Genomic DNA, 19,015 nt, shown 5'->3' with positions numbered 1-19,015 from the left:
AATAATGGTATATAAAAACAAAACACATTGAAATAATTGCATACCTACCACCTGAATCCAGTAGGGTACAGCTACTATACATGCACCATTTATTTTAGACTCTTGCCATTCACAAATGTATCTGTCAATCACTACACTCTGAGAATTAGTGGTGACTCGATGAACCCTGTAGTTCCTCAAGAACCTATGCATATCCCAAAGTTGGAATAGTTTCCGCTTTATAACTGTATTTAAATCAGCCATGTTAATATTATTAATAGTATATTAGAATATTTAATATGCATAAATATTCAAGGAACATTTTAAATTGCAGTGTACTAACTTAACATGAACAGGATTGACATTTACGCTAACGGGTGACCAAAAATAACTATCTGGAAGCCATGCCTCCAATAAGCCAATTTGTAAGTCGCTCTGGATAAGAGCGTCTGCTAAATGACTTAAATGTAAATGTAAGCCACGCCTTCAATCTGATAGGCTGCCACCTCTACAATATATAATTAAAAAGGTTAAAAAAAAGAACTCCTAGCATCACAAAAATGATCCGGTTTGAATCTTTACGTAGGAGTTCCTCGACGTCCCTTTTCAGAGGGGTTTCTCGAGGAACCTTTTTCAAATGTAAACGTCCCGCCGGTGTGGCAAACAGAAAGGTTCTTCCAGACACCTTTACCTTTAAGAGTGTATAATGTCTTGTCATTCAGGCCCCACCGTTCTAGCAACAACAAAAATTGATGGGGGATGCCTGTTTTGCATGTTATTTTGGCATTAATACGTGTCACATAACAATTTGAAAACAATGTAAAAAATAAAATAAAAAACACACAAAAACCCCCAAACAATTGAGTTAATAAAGCCACATACAAAGTTGGTCTCTTTTTTGCTTTCTTGAGTAAGGCAGGTCCAAAATGCAGGTGTTTCAGGCTTGCTCAGTGCTTTATGTGGTGGGGCAGCCAGCGGAAAATACAGAGCTTAGGGGTTGGTAATGTTCTCTAGTTGCGCTGTGATTGGCTCAGTGTTCTATCACTCATGGGGACACTACGTCACCTCAAAATCTAAGGGTAGAGCTTGAAAATTCAAGCCCCTTGGGTGTTGCCATAGAGTTACATTAGAAGTGTCCATCCAAGAAGGCTCAAGGTCATTGGCCACAGATAAAATTCCGTCAAATCACGTTATATCTAAAGCAGCTTTGATTGGACTGATCATGTCAACATCATACTTTCACAATCTTAGCTAGCAAGCTAGCAGTCATCATCATGAATCAAGTCGACAATCTACTGGCAAATCATTTTTAATCCTTTTCATATGAAGATAAATAATTCAGAGAAATTATAGATAAAATGTACTGGTGCTCATCGGCCATTGGACATAAACATTACACAAGATGGAAATCGCAAATTCAACAATGAGTGGTTTAGAAGGAATCAGTGACTAACTGCAATCATTGCAAAGCAATCACTAGCCCGCTATTCAGTGCAGTGGCTGTGTGGTCCCAAGTCTGGGTTTAAGGGTCTCTTTTCCAAGCTTAAAAGGATAAACATTCCACATTGACCATGCTGTCAATCCAGCATGACTTCTGCTGCTTTCAAAACAACTGGATACTCAGAACTGGGAAATCAGATTTCAGTGAGTTCAAGACAACTGGGAATTCGGGGGGAAAAAACGAGCTCCGACTGGGAAATAAAAGTTTTGAACGGTCATCCAAGTCGGAAAGTCAGGCCTCTTTCTAGAGCTCCGACCTGAAGATCACTGACGTCATCATGATTCAAACTAGTTTTTTTCTCCCAGAGTTCCCAGTTGTCTTGAAAGCAACATAAATCCAGAGAATACCAGACTTTGATGACCAAGTTTGATGACAAAATTTGCCCACGAAGGACCATCGCACCACATTCCTGTTCAAGTGAGCACTGCACAACAAGGTGAGTCCAAAAATGTATTGTACGCTGCTTCATAAATGATGTAATGTGCCAGGGAGATATGCACTGTAGCTAAGAAAGTAATACTAAGTGTATGTTGTGTAGTTAGCTGTTAGTAGCCCATGTCCCTCACCCTAATTTGGCCTATCTTCAGCTCTTAAATTTTGCCTTCTGTTCTGACTTGATGGTGTCCATGTAGCCTGTAGCCTGTCTTAAAGAAATGTCATCATCCAATATTGTAAGAGCTTTCATTGTCTGCTTATATGCCACCTTTATTTATCCTACGGTTCTGACTTGGTGCACAGGGAGAACACTGTAAGAACTTCTGAATTCTGTCGCTGTACATTTCTAAAGTGTTGAACAAATAGTTATATTGACTAAGTCCGTCCTAGCTCGCTCATTAATGTCTTATCCGAAATGACAGATTGCCTCTTATCCGCTCGTTGTCCCATTATGCCATAGTTTGTACATCTCAATTGAAACCACATTTGTTTAAGCAAGTCAGCCATATCAGCTATGATTTTTTTAAAGGCAGTAAATGAGGCTGAATGAACTGTTTCGCTGCCAGACAAGGCTCCGCTGATAACCAGGTGTAGCAGTGGTAAGGTGTTGGGACTCTGCTGATAACCAGGTGTAACAATGGTAAGGTGTTGGGACTCTGCTGATAACCAGGTGTAACAGTGGTAAGGTGTTGGGACTCTGCTGTTGGGACTGCTGTTGAGACTCTGCTGTTGGGACAGCTTTATGTAGGCCCTAACACGTTTGTGGGCACTGTTTGTCACCGTTATAGTGCAATTAATGTATTGTTTAGTGTTGTGGGTTTGCTGGCGTGCATCGCAAAAAATATAAAAATCTTTGCCCCACCAAGATTTACATGCTAAAATCACCACTGATAATGATTGGGGATTTCAATTAGTGAGGCAAGGACTGCATTTAAATTTTTCCCAGAGTGCACTTGTTCCCTTTGTAAAAAACAATTTATGACTCCATTGGGATTGACTGTAAAGTAATGTCATTAAAATGATGTGAATGGCAGTGAAAACAGTATAAAATGACAGAAGTTCCCTCTGGGGAAAAATGTAGTAATTCCATTCTATTCTAATTAACGATTTTGAAATAGGCCACAGAAACGAGTTACTTCTCACAAAGTTAATTATGTTCCAACACCCCCCCCTGTAATTGAAAGGGCAATGTCTAGTCTCGTCAGCATGATTAAATAAGGAAATCATAAAAAGTGCATTTGAGACCAATGCTGACTGGTGTCCATTGAGCCACTTTTGATCCCTAATGGCTGGCTAGTAGCATCGGAGGTCATTCAGGCTCAATAACACTGAAGGAAACTGACATCCACCCGTAGATATGGTATGTCAATGTGAGGTACTGATTCACCAGACACTTAGCAGCACCCGTGGCACATCACTTTAACACAACAATATTGTAAAGACCATCTACTCTGTTACTTTTGGTCCCTGAACCTTGAAGGGTGGGGAGGGAGCGGGGAGAGAGGGGGGAGGGAAGAGAAGGGGAGGGAGGGAACGGGAGGTAGGGGGAGGGAGGGAACGGGAGGTAGGGAACGGGAGGTAGGGAGGGAGGGAAGGGTGGGAGGGAGGGAAGGGGTGGGGAGGGAAGGGTGGGAGGGAGGGAAGGGGTAGGGGAGGAAGGGAGGAGGGAGGGAAGGGGGAGGGAAGGAGGGAGGGAGGTAGGGAGGGAGGGTAGTGAGGTAGGGGAGGGAGGGAAGGGGTAGGAGAGGAAGGGAGGAGGGAGGGGGGAGGGGAAAGGAGGGAAGGGTTGGCACTTGTTTGAAAGAACAGCTTCTCTATAGATAGAGGTCAGAGGAGAGCAGCTGGAGAGGAGAGATGGAGCTCTGCTATCTGAGGTTAGCCTAGCATACCTAGCTAGCTGCACTCACAGGTGCTCTGGGTGACTCTGTAGACAGGAGATCATTTCCTGTACCGGCTTGCCCTCGAAACAGATCTGATACACTGCCACAAACAGAGGGAACCTGGGAAAGACACAACAGAATGACACAAGAGTTAAAATGGAAGGATACAACCACCTCTCTCTCTCTCCCATCATTAGATCAAGTCTGGGCTCATGGCTGGGACCACAGGGTAATACAGGTGTGATGGGTGACAGACTACATTTGTCTAGGTACTGTACCTGGATCGATCAGAGAGAGAGAGAGAGAGAGAGAGAGAGAAAGAGAGAGAGAGAGGAAGACAGAAAGGGACTCACTTATCCACCAGTCCCTTCTGTTTGAGGATGTGGTAGACTTCAGCTGAGGTAGCAGGACCCTGGAGCTTCTGTCCATTCAACATCTCCTGCTCCAGGACCTCAATAGTCTAGCAGGGAGGCACATACAGGACATATTACCATGTATCTGTGTAGGAGTTAGGCCTATACTGTTTACATTGCCATGGGGGTGGTGTAACGTTGACATGGAGTGGTGTAATGTTGTCATGGGGTGGTGTAACGTTGTCATGGGGTGGTGTAACGTTGACATGGGGTGGTGTAACGTTGACATGGAGTGGTGTAATGTTGTCATGGGGTGGTGTAACGTTGTCATGGGGTGGTGTAACGTTGACATGGGGTGGTGTAACGTTGACATGGGGTGGTGTAACGTTGTCATGGGGTGGTGTAACGTTGCCGTGTCGTAACGTTGACACGGGGTGGTGTAACGTTGACACGGGGTGGTGTAACGTTGCCATGGGGTGGTGTAACGTTGACACGGGGTGGTGGAACGTTGCCGTGTCGTAACGTTGACACGGGGTGGTGTAACATAGCCACGGGGTGGTGTAACGTTGCCACAGGGTGGTGTAACGTTGGGCGTTGGTCCGGGGTGGTGTAACGTTGGGCGTTGGTCCGGGGTGGTGTAACGTTGGGCGTTTGTCCGGGGTGGTGTAACGTTGGGCGTTGACACGGGGTGGTGTAACGTTGGGCGTTGGTCCGGGGTGGTGTAACGTTGGGCGTTGGTCCGGGGTGGTGTAACGTTGGGCGTTGGTCCGGGGTGGTGTAACGTTGGGCGTTGGTCCGGGGTGGTGTAACGTTGGGCGTTGCCACGGGGTGGTGTAACGTTGGGCGTTGGTCCGGGGTGGTGTAACGTTGGGCGTTGGTCCGGGGTGGTGTAACGTTGGGCGTTGGTCCGGGGTGGTGTAACGTTGGGCGTTGGTCCGGGGTGGTGTAACGTTGGGCGTTGGTCCGGGGTGGTGTAACGTTGGGCGTTGCCACGGGGTGGTGTAACGTTGGGCGTTGGTCCGGGGTGGTGTAACGTTGGGCGTTGGTCCGGGGTGGTGTAACGTTGGGCGTTGGTCCGGGGTGGTGTAACGTTGGGCGTTGGTCCGGGGTGGTGTAACGTTGGGCGTTGGTCCGGGGTGGTGTAACGTTGGGCGTTGGTCCGGGGTGGTGTAACGTTGGGCGTTGGTCCGGGGTGGTGTAACGTTGGGCGTTGGTCCGGGGTGGTGTAACGTTGGGCGTTGGTCCGGGGTGGTGTAACGTTGGGCGTTGGTCCGGGGTGGTGTAACGTTGGGCGTTGGTCCGGGGTGGTGTAACGTTGGGCGTTGGTCCGGGGTGGTGTAACGTTGGGCGTTGGTCCGGGGTGGTGTAACGTTGGGCGTTGGTCCGGGGTGGTGTAACGTTGGGCGTTGGTCCGGGGTGGTGTAACGTTGGGCGTTGGTCCGGGGTGGTGTAACGTTGGGCGTTGGTCCGGGGTGGTGTAACGTTGGGCGTTGGTCCGGGGTGGTGTAACGTTGGGCGTTGGTCCGGGGTGGTGTAACGTTGGGCGTTGCCACGGGGTGGTGTAACGTTGGGCGTTGCCACGGGGTGGTGTAACGTTGGGCGTTGCCACGGGGTGGTGTAACGTTGGGCGTTGGTCCGGGGTGGTGTAACGTTGGGCGTTGGTCCGGGGTGGTGTAACGTTGGGCGTTGCCACGGGGTGGTGTAACGTTGGGCGTTGGTCCGGGGTGGTGTAACGTTGGGCGTTGGTCCGGGGTGGTGTAACGTTGGGCGTTGCCACGGGGTGGTGTAACGTTGGGCGTTGGTCCGGGGTGGTGTAACGTTGGGCGTTGCCACGGGGTGGTGTAACGTTGGGCGTTGGTCCGGGGTGGTGTAACGTTGGGCGTTGGTCCGGGGTGGTGTAACGTTGGGCGTTGCCACGGGGTGGTGTAACGTTGGGCGTTGGTCCGGGGTGGTGTAACGTTGGGCGTTGCCACGGGGTGGTGTAACGTTGGGCGTTGGTCCGGGGTGGTGTAACGTTGGGCGTTGCCACGGGGTGGTGTAACGTTGGGCGTTGGTCCGGGGTGGTGTAACGTTGGGCGTTGGTCCGGGGTGGTGTAACGTTGGGCGTTGCCACGGGGTGGTGTAACGTTGGGCGTTGCCACGGGGTGGTGTAACGTTGGGCGTTGCCACGGGGTGGTGTAACGTTGGGCGTTGGTCCGGGGTGGTGTAACGTTGGGCGTTGGTCCGGGGTGGTGTAACGTTGGGCGTTGCCACGGGGTGGTGTAACGTTGGGCGTTGGTCCGGGGTGGTGTAACGTTGGGCGTTGGTCCGGGGTGGTGTAACGTTGGGCGTTGCCACGGGGTGGTGTAACGTTGGGCGTTGGTCCGGGGTGGTGTAACGTTGGGCGTTGCCACGGGGTGGTGTAACGTTGGGCGTTGGTCCGGGGTGGTGTAACGTTGGGCGTTGGTCCGGGGTGGTGTAACGTTGGGCGTTGCCACGGGGTGGTGTAACGTTGGGCGTTGGTCCGGGGTGGTGTAACGTTGGGCGTTGCCACGGGGTGGTGTAACGTTGGGCGTTGGTCCGGGGTGGTGTAACGTTGGGCGTTGCCACGGGGTGGTGTAACGTTGGGCGTTGGTCCGGGGTGGTGTAACGTTGGGCGTTGGTCCGGGGTGGTGTAACGTTGGGCGTTGCCACGGGGTGGTGTAACGTTGGGCGTTGGTCCGGGGTGGTGTAACGTTGGGCGTTGGTCCGGGGTGGTGTAACGTTGGGCGTTGCCACGGGGTGGTGTAACGTTGGGCGTTGGTCCGGGGTGGTGTAACGTTGGGCGTTGCCACGGGGTGGTGTAACGTTGGGCGTTGCCACGGGGTGGTGTAACGTTGGGCGTTGGTCCGGGGTGGTGTAACGTTGGGCGTTGGTCCGGGGTGGTGTAACGTTGGGCGTTGGTCCGGGGTGGTGTAACGTTGGGCGTTGCCACGGGGTGGTGTAACGTTGGGCGTTGCCACGGGGTGGTGTAACCGGACCCTCGTCTATTCCCTGTGGGGACAAGAGACAGCTACATGGTTCACTAGTGTTTCTCATTCCGTTTGTTTTACAGGGCAACGTGAGAGAACAGATCAAAGGAAGTGAGATATCTGAAAGACGACATTGAGAGAGAGGAGTGAGGAGGCAGCTAGTTCCTGTGGAGAGAGAGATGTCACTAGTGGTTAGTGAGAGGTGTCACTAGTGGTTAGTGGTTAGTGAGAGGTGTTGTTAGTGGTTAGTGAGAGGTGTTACTAGTGGTTAGTGGTTAGTGAGAGGTGTTACTAGTGGTTAGTGAGAGGTGTCACTAGTGGTTAGTGAGAGGTGTTACTAGTGGTTAGTGGTTAGTGAGAGGTGTTACTAGTGGTTAGTGAGAGGTGTCACTAGTGTTTAGTGGTTAGTGAGAGGTGTTACTAGTGGTTAGTGAGAGGTGTCACTAGTGTTTAGTGGTTAGTGAGAGGTGTTACTAGTGGTTAGTGGTTAGTGAGAGATGTTACTAGTGGTTAGTGGTTAGTGAGAGGTGTTACTAGTGGTTAGTGGTTAGTGAGAGGTGTTACTAGTGGTTAGTGGTTAGTGAGAGTGTCACTAGTGTTTAGTGGTTAGTGAGAGGTGTTACTAGTGGTTAGTGGTTAGTGAGAGGTGTCACTAGTGTTTAGTGGTTAGTGAGAGGTGTTACTAGTGGTTAGTGGTTAGTGAGAGGTGTTACTAGTGGTTAGTGAGAAGTGTTACTAGTGGTTAGTGGTTAGTGAGAGGTGTTACTAGTGTTTAGTGTTTAGTGGTTAATGGTTAGTGAGAGGTGTTACTAGTGGTTAGTGAGAGATGTCACTAGTGGTTAGTGAGAGATGTCACTAGTGTTTAGTGGTTAGTGGTTAGTGAGAGATGTCACTAGTGTTTAGTGGTTAGTGGTTAGTGAGAGGTGTTACTAGTGTTTAGTGGTTAGTGAGAGATGTCACTAGTGTTTAGTGGTTAGTGGTTAGTGAGAGATGTCACTAGTGTTTAGTGGTTAGTGAGAGGTGTTACTAGTGTTTAGTGGTTAGTGAGAGGTGTTACTAGTGGTTAGTGAGAGGTGTTACTAGTGGTTAGTGGTTAGTGAGAGGTGTTACTAGTGGTTAGTGGTTAGTGAGAGGTGTTACTAGTGGTTAGTGGTTAGTGAGAGGTGTTACTAGTGGTTAGTGGTTAGTGAGAGGTGTCACTAGTGTTTAGTGGTTAGTGAGAGGTGTTACTAGTGGTTAGTGGTTAGTGAGAGATGTTACTAGTGGTTAGTGGTTAGTGAGAGATGTTACTAGTGTTTAGTGGTTAGTGAGAGGTGTTACTAGTGGTTAGTGAGAGATGTTACTAGTGTTTAGTGGTTAGTGAGAGGTGTTACTAGTGGTTAGTGAGAGGTGTTACTAATGGTTAGTGGTTAGTGAGAGGTGTTACTAGTGGTTAGTGGTTAGTGAGAGGTGTTACTAGTGGTTAGTGGTTAGTGAGAGGTGTTACTAGTGTTTAGTGGTTAGTGAGAGGTGTTACTAGTGGTTAGTGAGAGGTGTTACTAGTGTTTAGTGGTTAGTGAGAGGTGTTACTAGTGTTTAGTGGTTAGTGAGAGGTGTTACTAGTGGTTAGTGAGAGGTGTTACTAGTGGTTAGTGAGAGGTGTTACTAGTGGTTAGTGGTTAGTGAGAGGTGTTACTAGTGGTTAGTGGTTAGTGAGAGGTGTTACTAGTGTTTAGTGGTTAGTGAGAGGTGTCACTAGTGGTTAGTGTTTAGTGAGAGGTGTTACTAGTGTTTAGTGTTTAGTGAGAGTTGTCACTAGTGTTTAGTGGTTAGTGAGAGGTGTCACTAGTGGTTAGTGTTTAGTGAGAGGTGTTACTAGTGGTTAGTGAGAGATGTTACTAGTGTTTAGTGTTTAGTGAGAGGTGTTACTAGTGGTTAGTGGTTAGTGAGAGGTGTTACTAGTGGTTAGTGAGAGATGTTACTAGTGTTTAGTGTTTAATGGTTAGTGAGAGGTGTTACTAGTGGTTAGTGAGAGATGTTACTAGTGTTTAGTGTTTAATGGTTAGTGAGAGGTGTTACTAGTGGTTAGTGGTTAGTGAGAGGTGTTACTAGTGGTTAGTGGTTAGTGAGAGGTGTCACTAGTGTTTAGTGGTTAGTGAGAGGTGTCACTAGTGTTTAGTGGTTAGTGAGAGGTGTCACTAGTGGTTAGTGGTTAGTGAGAGGTGTTACTAGTGGTTAGTGAGAGGTGTCACTAGTGTTTAGTGGTTAGTGAGAGGTGTTACTAGTGTTTAATGGTTAGTGAGAGGTGTTACTAGTGTGTAATGGTTAGTGAGAGGTGTTACTAGTGGTTAGTGAGCGGTGTCACTAGTGTTTAGTGGATAGTGAGAGGTGTTACTAGTGTTTAATGGTTAGTGGTCAGTGAGAGGTGTTACTAGTGTTTAGTGGTTAGTGAGAGGTGTTACTAGTGTTTAGTGGTTAGTGAGAGATGTTACTAGTGTTTAGTGGTTAGTGAGAGATGTTACTAGTGTTTAATGGTTAGTGAGAGATGTTACTAGTGTTTAATGGTTAGTGAGAGGTGTTACTAGTGGTTAGTGAGAGGTGTTACTAGTGGTTAGTGGTTAGTGAGAGGTGTTACTAGTGGTTAGTGAGATATGTCACTAGTGTTTAGTGGTTAGTGAGAGGTGTCACTAGTGTTTAGTGGTTAGTGAGAGGTGTTACTAGTGTTTAGTGGTTAGTGAGAGATGTTACTAGTGTTTAGTGGTTAGTGAGAGGTGTTACTAGTGTTTGGTGGTTAGTGAGAGGTGTTACTAGTGGTTAGTGAGAGGTGTTACTAGTGGTTAGTGAGAGGTGTTACTAGTGGTTAGTGGTTAGTGAGAGATGTCACTAGTGTTTAGTGGTTAGTGAGAGGTGTCACTAGTGTTTAGTGGTTAGTGAGAGGTGTTACTAGTTGTTAGTGGTTAGTGAGAGGTGTTACTAGTGGTTAGTGAGAGGTGTTACTAGTGGTTAGTGGTTAGTGAGAGGTGTTACTAGTGGTTAGTGAGAGGTGTTACTAGTGGTTAGTGGTTAGTGAGAGGTGTTACTAGTGGTTAGTGAGAGGTGTTACTAGTGGTTAGTGGTTAGTGAGAGGTGTTACTAGTGGTTAGTGGTTAGTGAGAGATGTTACTAGTGGTTAGTGGTTAGTGAGAGGTGTTACTAGTGGTTAGTGGTTAGTGAGAGGTGTTACTAGTGTTTAGTGGTTAGTGAGAGGTGTTACTAGTGGTTAGTGGTTAGTGAGAGGTTACTAGTGTTTAGTGGTTAGTGAGAGGTGTCACTAGTGTTTAGTGGTTAGTGAGAGGTGTCACTAGTGTTTAGTGGTTAGTGAGAGGTTACTAGTGGTTAGTGGTTAGTGAGAGGTGTTACTAGTGGTTAGTGGTTAGTGAGAGGTGTTACTAGTGGTTAGTGGTTAGTGAGAGGTGTTACTAGTGGTTAGTGGTTAGTGAGAGGTGTTACTAGTGTTTAGTGAGAGGTGTTACTAGTGTTTAGTGGTTAGTGAGAGGTGTTACTAGTGGTTAGTGAGAGGTGTTACTAGTGTTTAGTGGTTAGTGAGAGATGTTACTAGTGTTTAGTGGTTAGTGAGAGGTGTCACTAGTGGTTAGTGGTTAGTGAGAGGTGTCACTAGTGGTTAGTGGTTAGTGAGAGGTGTCACTAGTGTTTAGTGGTTAGTGAGAGGTGTTACTAGTGTTTAGTGGTTAGTGAGAGGTGTCACTAGTGGTTAGTAAGAGGTGTCACTAGTGTTTAGTGGTTAGTGAGAGGTGTTACTAGTAATTAGTGGTTAGTGAGAGGTGTTACTAGTGGTTAGTGGTTAGTGAGAGGTGTCACTAGTGGTTAGTGAGAGGTGTCACTAGTGTTTAGTGGTTAGTGAGAGGTGTTACTAGTGTTTAGTGGTTAGTGAGAGGTGTTACTAGTGTTTAGTGGTTAGTGAGAGATGTTACTAGTGGTTAGTGGTTAGTGAGAGATGTTACTAGTGGTTAGTGGTTAGTGAGAGGTGTTACTAGTGGTTAGTGGTTAGTGAGAGGTGTTACTAGTGTTTAGTGGTTAGTGAGAGGTGTTACTAGTGGTTAGTGGTTAGTGAGAGGTGTCACTAGTGTTTAGTGGTTAGTGAGAGGTTACTAGTGTTTAGTGGTTAGTGAGAGATGTCACTAGTGTTTAGTGGTTAGTGAGAGGTGTCACTAGTGTTTAGTGGTTAGTGAGAGGTGTTACTAGTGGTTAGTGGTTAGTGAGAGGTGTTACTAGTGGTTAGTGGTTAGTGAGAGGTGTTACTAGTGTTTAGTGGTTAGTGAGAGGTGTTACTAGTGTTTAGTGGTTAGTGAGAGGTGTTACTAGTGTTTAGTGGTTAGTGAGAGGTGTTACTAGTGGTTAGTGAGAGGTGTTGCTAGTGTTTAGTGGTTAGTGAGAGATGTTACTAGTGTTTAGTGGTTAGTGAGAGGTGTCACTAGTGGTTAGTGGTTAGTGAGAGGTGTCACTAGTGGTTAGTGGTTAGTGAGAGGTGTCACTCGTGTTTAGTGGTTAGTGAGAGGTGTTACTAGTAATTAGTGGTTAGTGAGAGGTGTTACTAGTGGTTAGTGAGAGGTGTCACTAGTGTTTAGTGGTTAGTGAGAGGTGTTACTAGTAATTAGTGGTTAGTGAGAGGTGTTACTAGTGGTTAGTGGTTAGTGAGAGGTGTCACTAGTGGTTAGTGAGAGGTGTCACTAGTGTTTAGTGGTTAGTGAGAGGTGTTACTAGTGTTTAGTGGTTAGTGAGAGGTGTTACTAGTGTTTAGTGGTTAGTGAGAGATGTTACTAGTGGTTAGTGGTTAGTGAGAGATGTTACTAGTGGTTAGTGAGAGGTGTTACTAGTGGTTAGTGGTTAGTGTTACTAGATGTTACTAGTGGTTAGTGAGAGGTGTTACTAGTGTTTAGTGGTTAGTGAGAGGTGTTACTAGTGTTTAGTGGTTAGTGAGAGATGTTACTAGTGGTTAGTGGTTAGTGAGAGGTGTTACTAGTGGTTAGTGGTTAGTGAGAGGTGTTACTAGTGGTTAGTGGTTAGTGAGAGGTGTTACTAGTGTTTAGTGGTTAGTGAGAGGTGTTACTAGTGTTTAGTGGTTAGTGAGAGGTGTTACTAGTGTTTAGTGGTTAGTGAGAGGTGTCACTAGTGTTTAGTGGTTAGTGAGAGGTGTTACTAGTGGTTAGTGGTTAGTGAGAGGTGTTACTAGTGTTTAGTGGTTAGTGAGAGGTGTTACTAGTGTTTAGTGGTTAGTGAGAGGTGTTACTAGTGTTTAGTGGTTAGTGAGAGATGTTACTAGTGGTTAGTGAGAGGTGTTACTAGTGGTTAGTGGTTAGTGGTTAGTGAGAGGTGTTACTAGTGTTTAGTGGTTAGTGAGAGGTGTTACTAGTGTTTAGTGGTTAGTGAGAGATGTTACTAGTGGTTAGTGAGAGGTGTTACTAGTGTTTACTGGTTAGTGAGAGGTTACTAGTGGTTAGTGGTTAGTGAGAGGTGTTACTAGTGTTTAGTGGTTAGTGAGAGGTGTTACTAGTGTTTAGTGGTTAGTGAGAGATGTTACTAGTGTTTAGTGGTTAGTGAGAGGTGTTACTAGTGGTTAGTGGTTAATGAGAGGACAGACAGACAGACAGACAGACAGACAGACAGACACAAACAGAGAGACAGACAGAAAGCACAGACACAAACAGAGAGACAGACAGAGAGACAGGACAGACAGAGAGACAGGACAGACAGACAGACAGACAGACAGACAGACAGACAGACAGCAGTAGATCCAGAGTTAACGACTCTACTCCCTCTGATATTAGCCTACTCTCTCCTGCTGACACTAACTCAATCTAGGACAGAGATGGGAGTACCGAGAGGAGAGCATACCATGTCCCCGCAAACATCACTCTTGAAATATTCAAACATCATAAGCCAGACGTGGGAGTTCAGCTGCCTTGGAGAGAGACAGAACCAGCTGGTGACAGAAACAAACTAGGCCAAGCCAAGGCCCTGTGGACTCGTTTTCTACACACACACTGACACACAGAGTACAAACACTTCCTGAATAACTAGAACTCTGCAGAAGTAGTTGTAACTGATTGAAGACTAGACATTAATAGTCAGTAGAGAGAGACTAGGCTGAATAACTAGAACTCTGCAGAAGTAGTTGTAACTGATTGAAGACTAGGCATTAATACATTAATAGTCAGTAGACAGAGAGAGTAGGCTGAATAAGAGAGAGTAGCCTATTAAATTAATCCCAACACAATAATAGTCTGATTACATTCTTGGAGAGCGGGAAGACTGTCCTCTCCAAAAAAACTAATGAGCCTGTAGTTAATTATGTAGTAATAGTTTTACAAGCCTCTCCACTAAAATAAAGCTTCTCAGAATCCCCTGGCTTCTTGACCACACAAATCCCTCTTTACAAAGGCCCTGCTCTGGCCCAATCCAGAGGTTTAAAACAAGGCCCTGTTCTGGCCCAATCCAGAGGTTTAATACAAGGCCCTGCTCTGGCCCAATCCAGAGGTTTAAAACAAGGCCCCGCTCTGGCCCAATCCAGAGGTTTAATACAAGGCCCCGCTCTGGCCCAATCCAGAGGTTTAAAACAAGGCCCTGTTCTGGCCCAATCCAGAGGTTTAAAACAAGGCCCCGCTCTGGCCCAATCCAGAGGTTTAAAACAAGGCCCTGCTCTGGCCCAATCCAGAGGTTTAATACAAGGCCCTGCTCTGGCCCAATCTAGAGGTTTAATACAAGGCCCCACTCTGGCCCAATCCAGAGGTTTAAAACAAGGCCCCACTCTGGCCCAATCCAGAGGTTTAATACAAGGCCCCACTCTGGCCCAATCCAGAGGTTTAATACAAGGCCCCGCTCTGGCCCAATCCAGAGGTTTAATACAAGGCCCCGCTCTGGCCCAATCCAGAGGTTTAATACAAGGCCCCACTCTGGCCCAATCCAGAGGTTTAAAACAAGGCCCTGCTCTGGCCCAATCCAGAGGTTTAATACAAGGCCCTGCTCTGGCCCAATCTAGAGGTTTAAAACAAGGACCCGCTCTGGCCCAATCTAGAGGTTTAATACAAGGCCCTTCTCTGGCCCAATCTAGAGGTTTAATACAAGGCCCTGCTCTGGCCCAATCCAGAGGTTTAATACAAGGCCCCACTCTGGCCCAATCCAGAGGTTTAAAACAAGGCCCCGCTCTGGCCCAATCCAGAGGTTTAATACAAGGCCCTGCTCTGGCCCAATCCAGAGGTTTAATACAAGGCCCTGCTCTGGCCCAATCTAGAGGTTTAAAACAAGGACCCGCTCTGGCCCAATCCAGAGGTTTAATACAAGGCCCTGCTCTGGCCCAATCCAGAGGTTTAAAACAAGGCCCTGCTCTGGCCCAATCTAGAGGTTTAAAACAAGGCCCTGCTCTGGCCCAATCCAGAGGTTTAATACAAGGCCCTGCTCTGGCCCAATCCAGAGGTTTAATACAAGGCCCCACTCTGGCCCAATCCAGAGGTTTAAAACAAGGCCCTGCTCTGGCCCAATCCAGAGGTTTAATACAAGGCCCTGCTCTGGCCCAATCTAGAGGTTTAAAACAAGGACCCGCTCTGGCCCAATCTAGAGGTTTAATACAAGGTCCTTCTCTGGCCCAATCTAGAGGTTTAATACAAGGCCCTGCTCTGGCCCAATCCAGAGGTTTAATACAAGGCCCCACTCTGGCCCAATCCAGAGGTTTAAAACAAGGCCCCGCTCTGGCCCAATCCAGAGGTTTAATACAAGGCCCTGCTCTGGCCCAATCCAGAGGTTTAATACAAGGCCCTGCTCTGGCCCAATCTAGAGGTTTAAAACAAGGACCCGCTCTGGCCCAATCCAGAGGTTTAATACAAGGCCCTGCTCTGGCCCAATCCAGAGGTTTAAAACAAGGCCCTGCTCTGGCCCAATCTAGAGGTTTAAAACAAGGCCCTGCTCTGGCCCAATCCAGAGGTTTAATACAAGGCCCTGCTCTGGCCCAATCCAGAGGTTTAATACAAGGCCCTGCTCTGGCCCAATCTAGAGGTTTAATACAAGGCCCTGCTCTGGCCCAATCCAGAGGTTTAATTAAAACAAAAAGGGGATAGAGAACCCTGATACAGCTATAAAGATGTTATAACTACATCATCTGATTTAAAAGATAGTTATTTTTAACTGCATAAATGTATGACAGATCTAGGTAGAGGAGGGCAGAGAGACCATATGAGCCATTAGCTAAATAATCTCTTGTGGACAGCCTACGTAAACATTCAGCATCTAACCAAATTACACAAGATTTTAGTTTTGTGGTTAATTGAGACATTTATAAATAGAACAACCGGTCAATAAACCCAATGGGTGGGTATATGACTACACCTGTCTGTATGTTTCCTACCCTGCTGTCACTGAGGTCAGGACAGGTAGTGTTTTCTACCCTGCTGTCACTGAGGTCAGGACAGGTAGTGTTTCCTACCCTGCTGTCACTGAGGTCAGGACAGGTAGTGTTTTCTACCCTGCTGTCACTGAGGTCAGGACAGGTAGGGTTTCCTACCCTGCTGTCACTGAGGTCAGGACAGGTAGTGTTTCCTACCCTGCTGTCACTGAGGTCAGGACAGGTAGTGTTTCCTACCCTGCTGTCACTGAGATCAGGACAGGTAGTGTTTTCTACCCTGCTGTCACTGTGGTCAGGACAGGTAGTGTTTTCTACCCTGCTGTCACTGAGGTCAGGACAGGTAGTGTTTTCTACCCTGCTGTCACTGAGGTCAGGACAGGTAGTGTTTTCTACCCTGCTGTCACTGAGGTCAGGAAAGGCAGTGTTTTCTACCCTGCTGTCACTGAGGTCAGGACAGGCAGTGTTTTCTACCCTGCTGTCACTGAGATCAGGACAGGTAGTGTTTTCTACCCTGCTGTCACTGAGGTCAGGACAGGTAGTGTTTTCTACCCTGCTGTCACTGAGGTCAGGACAGGTAGTGTTTTCTACCCTGCTGTCACTGAGATCAGGACAGGTAGACTGGACAGGGCTCCATATAGCCTTGTGAGGAGGAGGAGGACAGGGCTCCATATAGCCTTGTGAGGAGGAGGAGGACAGGGCTCCATACAGCCTTATGAGGAGGAGGACAGGGCTCCATACAGCCTTATGAGGAGGAGGAGGACAGGGCTCCATATAGCCTTATGAGGAGGAGGAGGACAGGGCTCCATATAGCCTTATGAGGAGGAGGAGGACAGGGCTCCATATAGCCTTGTGAGGAGGAGGAGGACAGGGCTCCATATAGCCTTATGAGGAGGAGGAGGCAGGGCTCCATATAGCCTTAGAGGAGGAGGAGGACAGGGCTCCATATAGCCTTAAGAGGAGGAGGACAGGGCTCCATATAGCCTTATGAGGAGGAGGAGGACAGGGCTCCATATAGCCTTATGAGGAGGAGGAGGACAGGGCTCCATATAGCCTTATGAGGAGGAGGAGGACAGGGCTCCATATAGCCTTATGAGGAGGAGGAGGACAGGGCTCCATATAGCCTTATGGGAGGAGGAGGACAGGGCTCCATATAGCCTTATGAGGAGGAGGAGGACAGGGCTCCATATAGCCTTATGAAGAGGAGGAGGACAGGGCTCCATATAGCCTTATGAGGAGGAGGAGGACAGGGCTCCATATAGCCTTGTGAGGAGGAGGAGGACAGGGCTCCATATAGCCTTGTGAGGAGGAGGAGGACAGGGCTCCATATAGCCTTATGAGGAGGAGGAGGACAGGGCTCCATATAGCCTTGTGAGGAGGAGGATGACAGGGCTCCATATAGCCTTATGAGGAGGAGGAGGACAGGGCTCCATATATCCTTATGAGGAGGAGGAGGACAGGGCTCCATATAGCCTTGTGGGCCCTTGTGTGTTCTAGCTTGCAGAGTAAACATAAGAGTAGGACGTTGGGCGGCGTGACTCTCTTACCTTAATGAGTGTGATTCCCCTGGCCTGGGAGGAGACACATCCCACCATCTCATCACACAGCTTCCGGATGAACTGGTGAGGAACCACGAACACTAGGAGGTCAGCCCCCTCAGCAGCATCCTGGAGCTGGGGTACAGCCACCTGGAGAGAGGGAAGGAGGGTGAGAGGGGGGGGGGGTGAGAGAGGGGGGGGTGAGAGAGAGGGTTAGAGAGAGAGAGAGAGAGAGAGAGAGAGAGAGAGAGAGAGAGAGAGAGAGAGAGAGAGAGAGAGAGAGAGAGAGAGAGAGAGAGAGAGAGAGAGAGAGAGAGAGAGAGAGAGAGAGAGAGAGAGAGAGAGAGAGGAGAGGAGAGAGAGGGGGGTGGAGAGAGAGAGAGAGGGAAGGAGGGTGAGAGAGAGAGAGAGAGAGAGAGAGAGAGAGAGGAGAGAGAGAGAGAGAGAGAGAGAGAGATGGGTGGGTGAGAAAGAGAGAGTGAGAGAGGGGGGGGGGGGGTTGGTGATGGTGTAAACTACTAGCTTTCAGTCTTTGTTTAAAGTCATTTCTGTTCAGACAGTCCTCTTACCACGTTGTCAGGCAGTTTGTATCCAGGCAGGTACTTGACATTCTCATGGTCTGTGTTAATGATGTCTGTGAGATTCCTGCCGTTCACCTTCTCCTCAAACACCCACATCTTGACTGTGGTGGCGAAACGCTGCAGGGTCTGAGCATTACTGCCGATTATCCTGGCAATGGCTGAACCCCTGTAGGGAAGAAGAACCATTGATGTACATTACACTTCTCTACAATATACCATTTACCATCGTCCTGTGGCAAGAGACAATAGCAAAAACAATCAAAATTACTATCTTAACTGTTCACCATTATTTTAGAATGGATAACCTATACTATTCTGTCTTGTCCTTTGTCAAGAATTCGCTCATGTCATAAACATTATCCTTTAAACATTATGCTACAGAAATGCATTGTAGTCGCCTCAACATAAGTGGATTCAAAAACCCACGTTGCTCTGTGCTCGTGTTCTCCTTGACAACAATGTAACGTCGATGTTATACAATGGAGCCGCGCTCGCCTCTGCGCCAGAGAGAGAGATGTACCTACATTGTAAGAGACAGACACGGGCAGCTAATGCTGCTCCAGCTAACCAGCTAGCCCAGTAACATCTATCTGACCATCTCTGTAGATTGCACGGCATGTTGCCTGTCATCGATAGGAGCAACAGTGATCATTGACGGTGCCTCAACTCACCAGTTTCCAGAGCCGACAATGCACACTTTCAGAGGCGATGCCATTAGAGATGTTAACTATACGCTTCTGGAGAAGAAACCGTTAAAAATGTATTGATTTCGAAAATATAGGTAACTAGTGACAGATGATATGGGGAGTGGATTTATGGAGAGGAGACAGGAGAGCGCCGCTAGGCTACTACAGACTGGACTAGTGAAAATTACGTCACCAAGGAGATGCCGCACTGGAGGATTCTGGGATTTCGAGTTTTTTAAATGTTTGTTACAATTAGCAGATAGAAGTTGATTAGCCTATTGCAGATGTCTGTCCGCTGATAAATTGCAAGACAATTGTTTGCAATGTTTACTAATGTCTCTTTTCTGGAAGAAATTCACGAAGAATATTAATTGAATAGCCTTACATTTTCATATCAAATAGGCTAAATGACATAGTCCTATTTTTTTACCTATTCGAAATGAAATATTGCCAATCCCACACATCATGCATGTACGTTGAGATCCTTGTGTGTGTGGTGAATAAGTTGTGGTGAATCCGTGGGTTTTCAGCGATGATGCAGATAGCCCTGTATTCTAGAGGTACATCGGTGTCGTGGTTGGCTGGCAGTCAAAGGGAGTGACCATCCCGGGGTTTCCAGTAGAAAAAAAACGCAGAAACGTCAGAGCCACACACCAACACCGCAGCAAGACACGGAATACCCCTCTTCTCTCCTCTTCTCCTCT

The 19,015-nt window shown here is 47.5% G+C and overlaps 1 protein-coding gene across 1 annotated transcript; it reads right to left on the bottom strand.

Moving 5' to 3' along the window:
• Positions 1-1,272: 1,272 nt before the first annotated feature.
• Positions 1,273-18,880, bottom strand: LOC139572873 (glycerol-3-phosphate dehydrogenase 1-like protein). The gene is made up of 5 exons (XM_071395701.1): positions 18,297-18,880; positions 17,614-17,791; positions 17,054-17,194; positions 4,149-4,255; positions 1,273-3,915 (listed from the first exon to the last, which is right to left on the bottom strand). Exons 1-5 carry the CDS (start codon positions 18,338-18,340, stop codon positions 3,819-3,821), a joined length of 567 nt encoding a protein of 188 aa, XP_071251802.1. The 5' UTR covers positions 18,341-18,880; the 3' UTR covers positions 1,273-3,818.
• Positions 18,881-19,015: the final 135 nt, after the last annotated feature.

The sequence above is a fragment of the Salvelinus alpinus genome, chromosome 4 (assembly GCF_045679555.1).
Source record: "Salvelinus alpinus chromosome 4, SLU_Salpinus.1, whole genome shotgun sequence".
Taxonomy (NCBI): Eukaryota; Metazoa; Chordata; class Actinopteri; order Salmoniformes; family Salmonidae; genus Salvelinus; species Salvelinus alpinus.
Note: the sequence above shows the minus strand (reverse complement) of the source record. Positions and strands in the feature narration are given on the sequence as shown.